This window comes from Sphaerodactylus townsendi, linkage group LG12 (assembly GCF_021028975.2).
Source record: "Sphaerodactylus townsendi isolate TG3544 linkage group LG12, MPM_Stown_v2.3, whole genome shotgun sequence".
In the NCBI taxonomy this organism is placed as follows: Eukaryota; Metazoa; Chordata; class Lepidosauria; order Squamata; family Sphaerodactylidae; genus Sphaerodactylus; species Sphaerodactylus townsendi.
Genome location: NC_059436.1, coordinates 14,935,183 through 14,951,182, shown reverse-complemented (window position 1 = coordinate 14,951,182; position 16,000 = coordinate 14,935,183). Strand labels below are relative to the sequence as shown.

The window sequence follows — 16,000 nt, the reverse complement described above, 5'->3', positions numbered from 1 at the left end:
GAGCTTGTAGCCTTTTTGTGCCAAGAAAGCTGGCAAATGCGAAGGACCTTTGGCAATCCCTGCGGTCCTTGTGCGTGTTTTATAATGTGCCACAGCTGTGAAATGCTGCCTGGCATCTCTGCGCCACCCGCCTGGGAACTTGCCTGTGCAGCTGGGTTGTAACTGGACTCCCTTCTCTGGCCACCTGCTCCCACCACCAGCGTGCCTGCCCAGAACAGATGCCTACGGCAGGTGAGTCAGTCATCTTTCTGCCAGGTCCCTTCTGGAGAACTGAGCATCCAGCTGCAAAAGCTGGACCTGCTTGGCCTCTTTTTTTGGATGAGTCCTTTGTGGCCAATGGAAATATTCTGGTGCTGCACAAATAAATCTACATCACAGGATCAGTCAGGTTGAATAGTCAGTTCCTCTTCCCAGAGGATCTTAAAGTACAAAGAGAAATGAGAAAGACCAGGCTCCTTTGCCCATCAAATGCATTTTTCAAGCTCAAACAGCCTTAATTTGCCTCAGGGCTGTGCAGGAGAAGATGTTTAACCCTTCAACTTCTACTCGGGTTCATTCTTTGATGGAAGGATGCAGATGTGTCATCTTCATTGCACCTGTTTGCACACTTAACTGTATTTTATGGCAGAGGGCAGTCCGTGAATTCTTAGCATCCTCAACAAACTAAAATTCCCAGAATCCCTTAGGGGCTAGCCATGGAAATAGGGTTTGGAATTGAAATGTTGCTATTGCTTCATTTATCATGCCTCTGAGAAGGTAAGTAAGTGACTTTTGTTTATCATGCCCCTGAGGAAACATTGTCCCGGAATAGCTGTAGATGTCTTAGCATAAGTATATGCTCTTAAATGGGTATAAACTTTCCTTCCTGCAATCTGCAAAGCTGGAAGGCGGATTGCATTTCCTTCCCTCAGAGTCCAGAGGAGCAAAGCAGAAGCTGTAGATGAGGATCCATCTGCTTTTGTTGACCAGCCAGGCACAAATTTGGTGAAACAGGACTTTCCCACTTCCTCTTGTGCAGGGGTCTGCAACCTGTGGCTCTCCAGATGTTCATGGACTATAATTCCCATCAGCCCCTGTCAGCATGGCCAATTGGAAGCCCAGCATCCTTCCCCCATTCCAAGAGTGGCAGAGGATCAAATCTATGGAAATCAGCATCTCCTCTTCTCAAGATGTTTGCTTTAATATGTTTGAAACTGTGTGGTTGGATACATGCCTCTGTGTCTTAGAGCTGATTTTCCAAGAGGTGTGCTTTGGTCACATTACGAGAAGACAACAGTCATTGGAAAAGACAATAAGGCCAATTGCGCAGGACATGCCAGCAACTGAACCCTAGCACAGCAAACTTCCTTGTACAGGCGTATAAAGAAGTTGCCATGTGCAGGGAGCAGTAGTGGCACACGGCAAACTTCCTTGTACCGTTGGAAAGCAAGAGCACTTCAGGTTGATGCCACAGTGGGGCAGAGAGCTCCCCCATCCCTCATCGGCCTAAAGCTAGAAAAAGAGGAAGACCCTCAGTTTGCAATGCTGGAGAAAGGTTAACAATAGGACATTTGGGAAGGACATAGATTCATAAGGTCGCCGTGAGTCAGAACCAACTAGGCAGCCCTTGACTCACTCACAACATGGTTGACTGTTGGAGGCAGGATGCTTTTGTCAAATGCTCCCCCACGTACAATGCATTTGGTGGCTATTTTTCTACATATAGGGAGTTCCTTAATGTGGAGGAGCATTCTAAAGCACTCCAGTCCAAAATCCAACTACCTCGTTTTGCAGATGGTGATGTGATATACAAAGCCTGCACAATAAGTAATCTGAACCATGGGACCAACATGTGCCCCCAGTCAGCGGGATGAGAACATATAACATACTGTGCACGTTGCTGATCTTCTAGACTTGGGCCTCTGCTTTGAACAATCAAAGCTGTTTCATTCCAAGTCAGGCTACTGACTTGTCAACTGGATATTCAGGATCCCAATCGTGATCTCTCCCAGCTCCTGTCCACTGGAGAACTTTAAACTGGGACATGTCAGAAGGCTGATCCCCCCCCCCCCCACCCTTTGAGCTTCAGCTCTTCCAGGGATCAGAAGGAAGGTGGAAGGAGAGGAAACCTGAGCTCCTGACCCAACCCCATTAAGTTGCTATGACTGTTGGCGCCTCCCAAGCATCTGGAGGTCTTCGGCTGGATCTTCCAACAGCTGTGAGCCAAGGACGTCATTGACCTGGCTGATGTGCAGCAGCAGATGTAATGCTTCAGCTGTGGCAGCCAAGTCCTTCCTTTGCTTTATTGCAGAAGCTATAACATTCTGGGCAGGGAGGGATTCTCTCCTCTAAGTACAAGAACAGCTGCGTAGCTGCCCTATCCTTCCAGCTGAGTGGTCTTCCAGTCGGACTGTTACTCACATTGGCAAGTCAGCTGCATATACCGGCCAGAGGTGTGTCTGTTTGGCCACAGGGACCGCTCTGTGTTGATGCTGCAACCGCAGAGGGAGAGTTTTTCTAAGGATGGCCCAGTAGCCATGTGTCCGCGGAGCATTATCACATTACATTTCAGCGTTTGATTTTAATTGCACCTTGTCGTGTCAGTAACCAGGGCTCAAATCTGTCTCCTCTAAAAGGGTACCACCTGCCCCACCCCTATGATCAGCACAAAGGCAAGAGAGAGGGAGGGTGTGGAATTGTTGTGACTGCACAAAAGGGGGGGAAGTCAGTGCAAACATTCAGTAACTTTTGAAAAGCGACTGGCTTTTTGAGAGAGTTTTTTTTTAAATGCACCTGCTGGTATCCTTATTCATATTGCTTCACAGGCAAAACTGTTTATGCAGTAGTTAACAGATACAGTCTGGCCCCTTCCGCACATGCAGAATAATGCACTTTCAGTCCACTTTCACAATTGTTTGCAAGTGGATTTTGCTATTCTGCACCGTAAAACCCAGCTGTAAAGTGCATTGAAAGTGCATTATTCTGCATGTGCGGAAGGGGCCTCTGAGTGCTCCCAGACTACACATTGCCACACAGGGGCTATTGTTCCAGGTGTACAGCAAGTTTTTCTTAGCTCTCACTTCCCCAGATATTGGTGACCTTAACTTTGACAGGTGGACTGGTAGGGTCTGGATCTTAGAGCCACTAGTTAAAAAAAAAAATCCAGAATCAGCAGTGTGAGTGAGCCGCTGAGCTCTCAAAAACAGCCTCCCCCCCCCCTTAGTTTTCCTCCTTGTTAGTCTTCCTTTTTATTTTCTTTTTTCTTTTTTTTTCTTTTCCTGTAATTCTTTGCTGATAAAACCGAAAATATTTGAAATAATTTTTCTGATGGAAAAATTATAAAATATTGAGGGGGGGTTGGCACACCCCTTCCCTGGTTTTCCACATTTCCAGAAATTTTAAATCTCTGCTTGAGGAAAGGTCCTACATGGAAAGGTCCTACATGGACCTTTCCAGTCAGATCTGACCCTCCTGAGTTGCACAGACTGTCCTGCAAGACTGAACTGCTGAATTCTGCCTTTGGTTTACTGGAGGCCTGATCCCCTTTCACCGAAAGAGCACTTGGAGTCTTTTAAAAAAATATGGTACTCGGAAAAATTAATGAATTCCATAAACAACTGTTAAACAGCAACATTAAAGGCATAGTCACTCGCTTAAAATACAACATTCATTTCCTGAGCCATCAAACAGAATAAAAATGGGCCTTCTAAAAATATATCCAAGTAATTAGGGTGTCCTTTTACTTTGTGTTCCAAAAATATGTAAACTTGGACAGGCCCTCTTGGTAAGAGATTTTTAGGGCAGTAGGGTTAGAACTGAGAAGGCTTTACTTTAATCCCCACCCTCCATCCACATATTTCAAACTTCAGGCATGATCCTTGCTGGCAGCTCTCTTGTTGAGGTCTGTAAATCTGGTGTATTTTTATCCTACTCTTCCCCCAAGGAGTTTGGGGCAACATACATGGCTCTCAGTTTCTCATTTTATGCTCACAACAGCCCTATGAGTTAGGGGAGACCACAAGAAAATGACTGGCCCAAGGTTACCCAGCAAAGTCGTGGCAGAAGGTGGATTTGGAGCAGAGTCCTAAATGGAATGATACTCTTCTAAGACCATTTATGCACTTGTGGTCTGCCCCACAGTGAGCATGCATTCCCTTTGGGTCAGATTCCTGGTTGACACATTTTCCACCCGCCCGGATTCCCTGTGCCATAGATCAGAGAATCCTCGTGGTTTTTGACACCTGGCAAACCGTGAATCCCTTTGGTTTTGGCTTAATTGTCAGTTGTTGTTGGCCTTCATGGAAAGGATGCATCTTCTGTCTCTGGATTAGGTGTTGGTTGGCCCTGAACAGGTGGCCATATCCCTCTTGAACTGGGTGCTGTAGTGCTGGGCCTGGTGTTTGTAACCCACACCTAATCTTCACAGTTCAAACTATTTAAGTGGGGATTGGAAAGACTCCTTTTGCTGTAACCCCATCGATCCCTGGTGGTGGAAAGTGCCATCTGGTCTCAGCTGACTTATGGCAACCCCGTAGGGTTTACAAGGCAAGAAATAAATAGAAGAAGAGAGTAGAAGAGTTTGGATTTATACCCTGCTTTTCCATACTACAAAGTGGCTTACAACTCATTCCCTTCCCCTCTCCATGACAGACACGTTGGGAGAGATGAAGGTGAGAATGCCTCCCCTCCATTGTTATCCTGCCTTTGTGAGATCCTTTAAGAGGAGGCAGAATTGGGCCAGAAATTTGCATTCCCCTTATCCGAGGTAAACTGGCAAAGCGGCCTAAACAGTTCAGAGCCCTCTTTCCCATTGCTGCAGGGTCAGGAAGGATTGTAGCTCTGCTAAACAAACACTTCATCATCCTGTCCTGCAGCCAGGGGTACAGAACACATTGTTCATGGTTTATACCATTGTAAACTTTTACAGGGTAGGCGAGAGGAACATTTCCAGTAAAATATTGAAATGCTTTCTTTTACTCTTGGCCAGCTCTTGAGAAGGGCTTGGAGTGCTTCATAGTTGCTGATTTATTGGTGGTATAATTTTTGTTCTCTCCCTCGCAATACGATTTAGCAACTTGCTCGGCAAACTTCAGTTGGCTCGGCAGGTTTCTGGACTCAGGTTTTTTGAGCAGGGGAGGAAAGGCAGCCGGGGATCCTGGTGCCGGGGAATGGAGAGGCCACAAACTGTGGCCACGAGCATAAATGGCTTTAAATGGGGGCTAGGCAAATGAATGCTCCATCAGTGGCTCTTGGCCATGGTGAGTAAAGGGAAGCTCCATATTCAGAGGCAACAAACTCCTGAAAACTCCTTAGGCAGCACCAGGGAAAGGCCTGAGCTTCTTAGTCCTGTTAGTTGCCCTCGAAGGCAAACCGATGGCCATTGTCTGAAACAAGACTTGATAAACCACTACTCCTCCAATATCAGACCAGGTGCTCAAGAGCAGCAGCAGCAGAAAACCATTGCTTTCACCTCCTGCATGTGAGCTCCCAAAGGCACCTGGTGGGCCACTGCGAGTAGCAGAGTGCTGGATTAGATAGACTCTGGTCTGTTCCAGCAGGCTAGTTCTTATGTTCTTATGTTCTTATCATGTGGAGGAGTGGGGAATCGACCCTGGTTCTTCAGATTCTGCTACTCTTAATCACTATCCCTTGCTGGCTTTGGAATAGATTTGGTTATTATGTGTAGACATGGAGGAATAAAATTAGAATTCTGTGCTGGAAAAGCTTGATTTTGTGATGCAAATACAACCTGAAAATTTGGAAACAGGCCAGTCTTTGGGCCTGCTGAGGAAAGTGGCCTTCAAAAAAGACAAGGGCAGCCTCCAAGTGAGAATCTTTACTTATTTTCAAATGTTTATGCCTCACTGTGCCTCTCTTTCAAAGCCCTTGAGGCGGCATTCAAACAACAACTTAAGAACCACATGGATAAGATACGATTGCCCTTTAGGCACCAAGCTGAAATATTCTCCCCACACCCCAAGGCTTTTAACGGAGGGATTTTATCTCTTTTAGCTGTGGTGGGTTTTATTAAACAGCTTCTGGATTGAGGACTGTTTCATCAATATTATTTTAGATTGCTCAGTGTTTGTTTTCAACTCTTTTTATGCCTGAGCTGGGTTTTTAATGGCTTTGTTTGTTTTATAATGGTTGTGTTTTAATGTTCGTTTTGTTTAGCTGTACTGTTTTAGTCTTAAGCCTAAACCTTGAGCAAGTCTTCAAAGAGGCGGCATAATAAATTTTCCAAACAAATAAGTCATTTTTAACCTATATGTATTTATTAAAAGTATTTATGTCCCAGCTTCCTATCCTAACAGAAACTACTTTTAAGCAGCAGGCTTAAGCTTTGCTGTTTCCCTGCATCTGTCTTACTAATACAATCGGGTTGGGGGGCGTGGCTCCTTGGTAGAGCATTTGCTTTGCTTGCAAAAGGTCCCAGGTTCAGTCCCTGCCATCTCCAATTAAAAGGAGCAGATGATACAAAAGACATCCGTCTGAGGTCTAAAGAGAGACCACCATTCAGAGTAGACTGTGCCGACCTAGATGGCCCAGTGGTTTGACTTAACTTAAGGCAATTTGGCATGTTCATTTTTATCTCCCTTCCCCTTCCACATGATATTTGTGAATCTCAGTTCCCCATTTTATCCTTATACCAACTCTTTGAGGCAGGTAGGGTAGGTTGACACCGTGTGACTAGCTCAAGGATATCCAGTGAGATTCCTAGCAGTTTGAGGGTTCGAACCAAGGCGTTGCCCTGATCTTAGTTTTAACCGCACTGACTCTCAGCACTGGCTTTTGATTTGGCCATAAGGTTGGAGAACCCATCAGGTGGAAATGAAGGTTCAGGACATCCCAGCCCAACTCCTTCACATTGCTGGCTGCTGGGCTCCTTCGCTTAACCTTGGCCTCCCATTGTCATCAGCTCTGGTATTGAGAGCTCTTTTTAAGCCACAGTTTCATTCCTCCATCAGCCCCAGTTTCAGAGAGAGACCCAATGACTGCATGCTCTAGCTATGTGTTTCCAAAAGGGAAGCTGACACCCCTTGCTTCTGTGCGCTCTCTCCTTTTGTACTGTCTGGTTCAAAATTGCTTAGGTCTGGTGGGGCTGGTTTTGCTTTGGAAGTCCAGGTCCTGGTTCATGCGGGTTAGCTTTCTTTTTACATTCGCCACCGAACTATTTTCTGTTGACCTAAAAATAGCCCTTTCTCAAGCACCCCAAATGCAGCTTACTGTGTTTTAGCTTGTTGACTGTTCCTGGATATGCATCATTGCAAAACATTTGAGTGTGAAACAGTGGAGAGGAGTGGTTTTGGCATTTTAAACCAAGGCACAATAAAGACTCTTCCAACATCTCTGTGTTCCCCCCATATACAACAGGTGGCTAGAGGTGCAAGTCGATTATCTGACTTGCACTCATCGCTGGGTTCAGTACCTCCAGTTGCTTCAGGAGTCGATATGGCCTGGTGGAGTCCTGCCGGGGGCGCCCAAGCCGCTCAGGACGGAAGAGCAGAAGGCAGAGGCGAAAGAGCAGACCTTGAAGATTCTCATGGGGATCTTGCCTGGTGAGTTGCCCGCCATGTGCAACCAGAGCACAGTGAACGCTTTATCAGCAGCTATCTGTATGTTTCCAAGGTTGCTTATCGGTGAGGCCTGGCCCTAGGAACTTGTTTGTTTTAACAAAATGAGCTATTCAGACACAGCATTTGTAAACCATGCTTTGTGACTAATATGGATGGATGTTCAAAAACTCTGTAAGCATAGTTTAAGCTGTAAGCTGTGAGTTTAAAGATATTGCAACAGGCTTTTCATTATTACAGGGTGGTAGGGTGGTGGAGATGCCCTGTTCGCCTCAACCAGAATCTTTTTCTAGAGGCAGGATTTGGAAAAGCAGGATGATTGGTTTATTTTAAGACTGAACTAAAAATCTATATTCTAAAGGTATGTTCAATCAAGAGTTATTTCACATTAGGTGGTATTTATCTAGTCGCCAAATGCTTTCTTGATATCCAGTGTGAAATTCCTGCAGGTAGTCGAAATGCTACTTGAGTCATGTCTCATCCTTGGAATTCAACCAATCTCTGATTTTCACAGAAATAATTCTAGAAATCCTTGGAACTGGTAAATGTCAAGAAAGCTGGAGCCTGGTGTTAGAGTCCATGCAACATCCCATCATAAACAGGTAAGTATGATGAACTTGCATTGGGAGCCAGTATGGTGTAGTGGTTAAGAGCAGGTGAATTCTAATTTGGAGAATCAGGTTTGATTCCCCACTCCTTCACCTGAGTGGCAGAGGCTTATCTGGTGAACCAGATGTGTTTCTGCATTCCTATATTCCTGCTGGGAGACCTTGGGCTAGTCACAGTTCTTCAGAACTCTCTCAGCCCCACCTACCTCACAAGGTGTCTGTTGTGGGGAGAGGAAGGGAAAGGAGCTTGTAAGCCACCTTGAGTCTCCTTACAGGAGAGAAGGGTGGGTTATAAATCTAAACTACTACTACTACTACTACTCTTCCTCCTCTTCCTCCTCCTCCTCCTCCTCCTCCTCCTCCTCCTCCTCCTCCTCCTCCTCCTCTTCTTCTTCTTCTTCTTCACAGACTGATAAAGAAATATGTGTAATGAATGGTTTTAGAAAGTTCCTTTAGGTGGAATTCTGTAGGACTTGGGAGATTCATTGGAATTTAGTGTTTTAGCAATGGAATGAGAAATGTATCATGGTCTTCATTGTGTATTGAATGGTAAAGGGTTACCATTCAATAAACACCCTGTGCCCACCCCACCTTCTCAGCTGAAGCAAATGTACTGTGCATTTGTACATCTGGAGGCCTAGAGCTCAGTAGGATAGTATGCAGAAGACACAATATCCCAGTCCTTGCATAAACACTTCAAAGATCTCAGAGGGTAAGCATCAGGGAAGACCGTTCTGCTTGAGACCTGGGAGAGCTGCTGCCATTCAGAGTTGATAGTACTGAGACCCCTTCCACACATGCAGAATAATGCACTTTCGATCCACTGTCAGAATTGTTTGAAAGTGGATTCTGCTATTCCACACAGTAAAATTCAGCTTCAAACAGTAGTGAGAGTGGATTGAAAGTGCATTATTCTGCATGTGCGGAAGGGGCCAGAGCTAGGTTAAACAGTAGGCTGAAGCTGTTTCCAGTGGTCACTTCCAAGGACAATGCCCCTCAAACTTTCCTGTACTATTCTCTTTCTTGTTTTCAGGCACATGGTCTACTGTCTCTCGGACATCCTGCTGGAGTTTTTGATCCCTGAGCTCCAAGCTGATAACCCCCAACCCATGCCAGTAGCTTCTTCGGCCTGTGGAGCAGTTGAGAGAGCTAGCTTTTCATCACACTAACTTGGACTAGTACCGTCAACAGCCAAGGAGATGAGAATCCAAAAGCATTGATTCTTTGATGTTACATATCCACTGTGTTGAGCCAAGGGCTGTTGGAGAAAGCCCCATGAGACGGAACTACTTCCAGCAGTTGCTGGATCCTCCTGTGGTCCAAAGGTTTTGTCTTGTACTGTAAAAGAGTCTCCATTCCATAACTCAGGTGTAGTTCTCTGTAGGAAAATCCCTCCTCTTTGAAGAATAGGACAAGATCTCATTGACATTCCTGGATAGGTGTAATATGACATCTTGCATATCTTTTCCAGCTGTGGTTTGCTTTGATTCAGCGCACATGTAGATGGGCATTCCTTGTCATGATCTCTGTTGACATATATTCATAATTAAAAGGCAACCTTCCCCGTTCAGTAAATAAACTTGTTTTCCCTCATTTGGTGCTTTTCATAAATGCCCTTGATATTCACATTGTCTCGTCCAGCACAGAACTCCAGTCAGGTTCAATTACCTTGAGCAATGAGTATCTGCAAGAACGTGCGGAGCATGGGAAGAGTTCCAAATACCAGTTAAACCCAATAATCAGACCATTAAAAGCTATGGTATATTTGGGATGGTTTCTCATATTGGTATTGCTGGAAAGCTAGAGTCAAACCAGCCCCAGTTGCCTCTTAAATTTGTTCTCAACTGCGAACTGTTATCTATTATGACTTAGTGAGCCATCATTAAAGAGACTATGGATGCCACCACCAAAAAGGCCCCACACTAGTGGTTCAAGCATAGAGCATTACTAAACAATCTAAGAGGCCAGTGAGATTGGTTTGGGGGAAAGTTCCCTAAGGTGCACCTTGCTCAGGCTTTCCTGTGTTCAAAAGTAATAACCAACCCTTTGCATTGGGGTTGACATCTGCCAGGCAACTATTGTGGGTATGCCAAGATTAAAAAAAAATCACATGCTCTTTTCTGCCTGGTTATGGACAGGAGGTCAGAGTTGGGCACCAATAGATGCTATCAAATCCTTTCCAAAAGCAAACCCAAGAAACCAAGCTAGGTCAATAAACCAAACTAGGGCCAGATTCCAAGCACCAAAGAGAAAGGAACAGCGAGCTCAGTAGCGCAGCTCAAAGAGGAATGTGTTGAAAAGGTGGGTAATAGTTCAAGCCCCAAATTAAAACAATATTAATTTAAAATGAAGATGAAACCCTATACAGCAAAGTGCTTGGGTCATATATTATTCAAGATTAGACATGCCCCAGAAAGATCCCAGATGCTGTCGGAAATCCATTACATACGACTAAAACGAACATTTGCGCAACACATGATGCGATGGTCGCTACGAGAGCCAAGTTCCCTTCCATAATATCCACCCCAGGCTAGACTGGGCCATTTCCAGTATCAACAGTTTTCAGATTAAGCACTTATCCACACACAGCGTATGGCGTAATTAATACCAGATCAAACTGGGAACTCAAGCCTTGGCACCACTGCCATGTCTGAAAGGGTCTATCTGGTGGATTAGGGGGTAGGTCTAATGAGATTTCCCAACACGTTAAGACCTGGAGACCTGGCCTTGGTAGGATATGCTATATCTGTAGGTGGCAAAAACATCAGAAAATATATAATTGCATCTGCGTCTGGCCTTTTTTAGGGGGATTTTCGCCATCCATCTCAGCTGACTTATGGGAAACCTCGTAGGGTTTTCGAGGCAGGAGACATTCAGAGGTGGTTTGCCATTGCCTGCTTCTGCATCATGCCCCTGGCACTCCTTGGAGGTCTCCCATGCAAATACTGGCCAGGGTGGACCCTGCTTAACTTCTCAGATCAACGCAAGCCTAAGAAAAGTTATCCATCAATGTCAGTGGGCTTAGAATGGTTTTATATCTGCATAGGGTTGCACTGTAAAACTCCTGCCATATTGTAATTCAGGTAGTTAGAATACAGACTTGGCTGATCATCTTGGAAGAGGCCATATGTTGAACCTATGCAATGAGTGAGCAGGATTATATCCGCCCATCCCTTCAATGGACACGACAGCATCAGATATGACCTTTGTAGATGTGATGTTCCCTTTTGCTTGCAAATTGGGAACAGTTGAGTCATTCAGCTTCCTGCTCTTAGGTTCACACAGCAGAGATGGGTATGTTCAAAACAATACCGGTACCCAAGATATTGTAGGGCGATCCCTTACATGGGAGGGTAATAGACTGGATAAATTAAGTCTATAATAGGCATGCTTAGGGCAAATGCATAAAATATGTTCTATAGTTTCAGTAGCATTAAAACAGTAAGAACACATCCGTTCATGGAGGGGGGGCTGGTATCCTTAAAGGGAATTATCAACCAATCACTAAAAGCAAGTAGCACAAAGAGGTCTGGCTGATTAAAAAAAGGTTTCTGAAAGGCAGGTGACCATTGAAATGGCTTGGGGTGTCATGGCCCTCAGGCGTTGTCATCTGTATAGCTTCAGCAATTAAAGTTGGGGGTCTTTTGAAGGCAGCTGTTTGAAGACTCCTTTCCTGTTTCTCCAAGCCTTTTCCATTCTCTTCCTCTCGTTTTCACAAAACCAGGCAAAAGAGCGATCGAGTATCACTCGACCCTTCCTATTCCCAAACCTCTTTTCAGTTTGAGAGAGCAGGGAGGTACCGAATGGCCATTCTGAAAGGAAAACAGAAGTGGAAGAAGATCAAAGCACATAAAAGTTCTGGATTTAAAAAAAAGACCTAGCAAAGCAGACCAATTGTCACTCAAGTACCAAGTCTCTCATAGAACCTTCCCAGTAATGGGCCTCCCCCTCGACCGTACTTATTTTCCTTTAAAATCAACAAAGGTCTGAAAAGTGGGCTATCTTGACTGAAGATGGCGGAAGGGCGGGTGCTTGTCTGTGTGTGTCTTTAGCGCAAAGAAGGTTACAGCTATTTGCTTACCAAGGCGGCCTTTCTGTGCAGCCACTTCACATTTCAAACCAGATGTGACGGAGCTCTTGAAATCTCAGTGCTCTTTATTCCTGAGCTTTTAATTTCCCCCCATTCTCTTCCGCTGGAGTCTCTGTTCCCTCCACGGCCCATTCGTTCCCCTTTCTTTTTCTCCGCCTCTTCATTTTTTTTTATTTGGATCTGTGAGAAAGGCAATTTAATCCCCTTGTACTGCCGATTAAGTCTATTATAGCTGCCCCAGCCCTGACATTTTCTCAGAGAAGTGCACAGCTGGGACCTTGCAAGAGCTTGCCAGTATCTCCACTTCGGAGTTTTTATTTGTTGAAGGCAAAACATCCAGATGTGACCTTTCCCTCGAGCATGTAGGATCACACCTATAGGCAAAGGCTCAAATAATGCCGACTGTTAAGAGCCGTGCAAAAATCAACAAGACAAAGGAGGGGAACTCGCGGGGAAGAAAAGAGACCAAAGCAAGTTATTAAAACCTGGATCTCCAGTTCCAAATCTCTGAAGCATGGACTCAGTGGGTGCTTGACAGTGGATGGGGATTTTGTATCTGTAAGGCCAGAGTCAATTTCTCAGTGCAGATCTGGATTCACTGTCTTGGTCTGGTCTTTCTGGAAGGCTAAAATCTTCCACACTTACATATCACCATTCTTGGAGCCTTGGCCTCCTCCGTCCGTCTTCAGAGTTAGGAGGACCATATGCCGGTTGCTTTTCCTGCTTGATTCTCTGCACGGGGAAGTGTTGAGATTTGGCAAATGTCTGTCACACAATTGACTTAGGAAAGAGTTAACTGTCAGCATGCTAAATAGATGCTGAGGTCACTGCTTATCGAGAGGGTCAATGGGTTAGTCATTGGTAAGTGTAGTCGGACATAGCATGGAAACAATATGTATCTGGCATGTCGTACCTGCTGTCCTTCCTGCTTCCTAGATGGCCAGCACTTCTGGGAGTGTTTGCACAGCAAATCCGCTGATTCTCAATTCAGAATTGCACACAGGAAGCTGCCTTCCCTTAAGGTCAGTATTGTCCACTCAGACCAGCAACCACTATCCAGAGTCTCAGGTAGAGTTTTTTTGGATCACTTAATGCATGGTCCTTTTAACTGGAGATGCCAGGGATTGAACCTGAGACCTCCTGAATGCAAAGCAGATGCTGTTCCACTGAGCCACAGCCCTTCCCTTGAGCTGTTTGTTCCTCCACACTACTGCCCAAACCTGGAGACTGGTTTCAGAAAGACTGAAAACATTCCAATTGTCCCTATTTATTAGAGTCAGGCCCTTACCTGTCTCAGGTAAATAACCTGTTGTTCAAAATTTTATCTTGGCAAGATGGCTTCTGGGATGCTATTAGTATGACTCTCTAGAGTTCTCCAGAGCTTGTTTATTTAGGCAATTTGTTTGTGGCTTGTCCACTTTAAGAAGCATTCGGTTGCCTTCCCTAAAAGGAAATTCTCTGATAGGAATAGATGTATCTTGTTTCTAAAAACACATGCAGGAATATAAATGCATGCAGATGAACTATAAAACACCATGCAATACACTCTTTACCAAGGGCTACCAACCTCTGGGTGAGGCCTGGAGTTCTCCTGGAATGGCAGTTGATCACCAGATTATAGAGATCTGTTCTCCTGACCCCAGAGCATAGTCTAGTGTCCCGTGAAGCCAGTATGTTGTTGAAGTTTTGGTTGGAGTCTGAGTGGGATGCCTATGCTCCCTTGAGTATCATGGAAGAAGAGGAGTTTTGGATTTACACCCCACCTTTCTCTCCTGTAAGGAGAGTGGCTTACAAACTCCTTTCCCTTCCTCTCCCCACAACAGATACCTTATGAGGTAGGTGTGACTGAGAGGGTTCCGAAGAACTTTGACTAGCCCAAGGTCACCCAGCAGGAATGCAGGAGTGCGGAAACACATCTGGTTCACCAGATAAGCCTCTGCCACTCAGGTGGAGGAGTGGAGAATGAAACCCTGTTCTCAAGATTAGAATCCACCTACTCTTAACCTTTCACTCTGGCTTAATCTGTAGCAGGAAAGCCACATTACTTTATCAAGAATATCTTTAAAGAAAAGAGCAAAGATCTCCTTGGCTTTTAAATTAATGGAGGACAGGCTAGTGGAAAGTCGCTAGGCTGCAAGGCTAAGAGTACTTTCCTGAGATTAAATCCCACTGGACAGCATGGGACTTAAATCTCAGTATACATGCCAAGGTGGCAGTGGTGGTTGTTAAAAGTCTCAGCAAACTTTCTTAGGATTGCTCAGTGAACAAAGAGGAATGAATAATAAGGGAGAGGAGGGGTGGGTCTCCAGTAGGGAGCCTTATTATGAAAGCAGGCATTAAAAGTATGTTCCATTTTGCACCTGCAAAATATTGAAGGGCGGGACGCTTTGTTGAAGCTACCACAGGTCCAGTGCATTTGGTTATCCATGACCTGGTAAAATAGGTTTCACCTAATTGAGACCATCTGTGTCAGCTCAGACGGACAGCAATTTTCCACCGCCATTAGCCGATCCCAGGATGCATTTTATTTTGATTGTTTTATTTTCAATATTTGCATAGCTGGACTGGTTAAAATAATTCCTTCGCCAAAACAATGATTCTGCCAGGCTTTGACACAGTCCAATCCTGAGGGGAAGCAAAGAATTCTTCTGTCCTGTAGATGCTTGAAACGATATCCCATGGGACACAGTGAGACTTACTTCTGGGTAAACGTAAGATTGGACAGCTAGCATATTTTGAATAACAGTTTTCCTGGAAGGGGGCTAGTGCTCACTCTTCACATCAGGTGCCAGTTTCCAAACCTGATATCTCCAGCCGAACAGAGGCAAGGTGAAAAGCTTAACTAAACAATTTTAAGCATGTTTCTCAACCTGTAATTTCAGCGATGGGCTGCATTGTGCTGAAGAATGACCCGCCCCTTCAGCGCCCCTGGTTTTCAGATCATTTTAGTGACTGTGAAGTGCTGCCGTGCCAAATTTATAGGAATCTTTTCAGTCCCTTGGCAAAGGAAACAGAGGTCCTGTGATTATTGATTCTGCAGCCAGCGGGGAGCGTTTCTTTCTCATTGTGTGGGCCTAAATTATTGCCTCCCTCCCTTCTTCCTTCCCTGCAATCTTCTCCTCGTGTTCCCATTACAAGGGAGGATATTTATAATGAAAAATGAGTCGGGAACAAAAGCCGGAGCAGGCTCTCCAGTAGGGATATTAGATGCATTAGGCTCCCACCTCCGTTAGGTCTGATGTCCACTGTGAGAAAAAAGGTGGATATAGAGACAGTAGAGAGAGACTCCTTATTAACCTTAATCTGAAGAAAAGCGGCCATTGAAACCGCACTGAGGCCCAGTTTCATAGATACAGCAGGTATTCTTCAAGCTTGTGCCCGAATGAAGGGCCCGTCTCCCCAGCAACCGGTTTGGCCATGTCTCTAATGTGTTTTGAAGCTCACTGTCTAATCTGAAGTAAAAATGTCACCACAAGTAGCCCTGGGGCTGGCAGCTTCCAGCTAGGGCCCATCTAGGAAGGCACATATCCAACTCACACCTTCTCGTTGCTGGGGTGAAAAGGCCTCTTTATTCTCCACAGGAAGAGCTCGATGAAATTGGAGCTCAATGGTCATTTGAAGGGGCTCTTTATTATGTCTTTAGCTGTAATCTTGAAGTAGGAGGGAGCAATAAGCCCGGAGAAATTGGGGGAAAGCCCTTCTCAGTGGGGAAAGGCCTGAGTCAATGGTGTGTGAAAAGAGAAGCCAGC

The 16,000-nt window shown here is 45.1% G+C and overlaps 1 protein-coding gene across 1 annotated transcript in view; it reads left to right on the top strand.

Annotated features, from left to right (window-relative positions):
* Positions 1–9,754, top strand: part of SNX19 (sorting nexin 19) — a 38,748-nt gene extending 28,994 nt beyond the window's left edge. The window contains exons 9-11 of the mRNA XM_048513113.1: positions 7,354–7,538; positions 8,068–8,155; positions 9,195–9,754. Of these exons, the coding sequence (XP_048369070.1) occupies positions 7,354–7,538; positions 8,068–8,155; positions 9,195–9,330 (409 nt within the window). The 3' untranslated portion in view covers positions 9,331–9,754. The remainder of the gene's footprint in view (positions 1–7,353; positions 7,539–8,067; positions 8,156–9,194) is intronic.
* Positions 9,755–16,000: the final 6,246 nt, after the last annotated feature.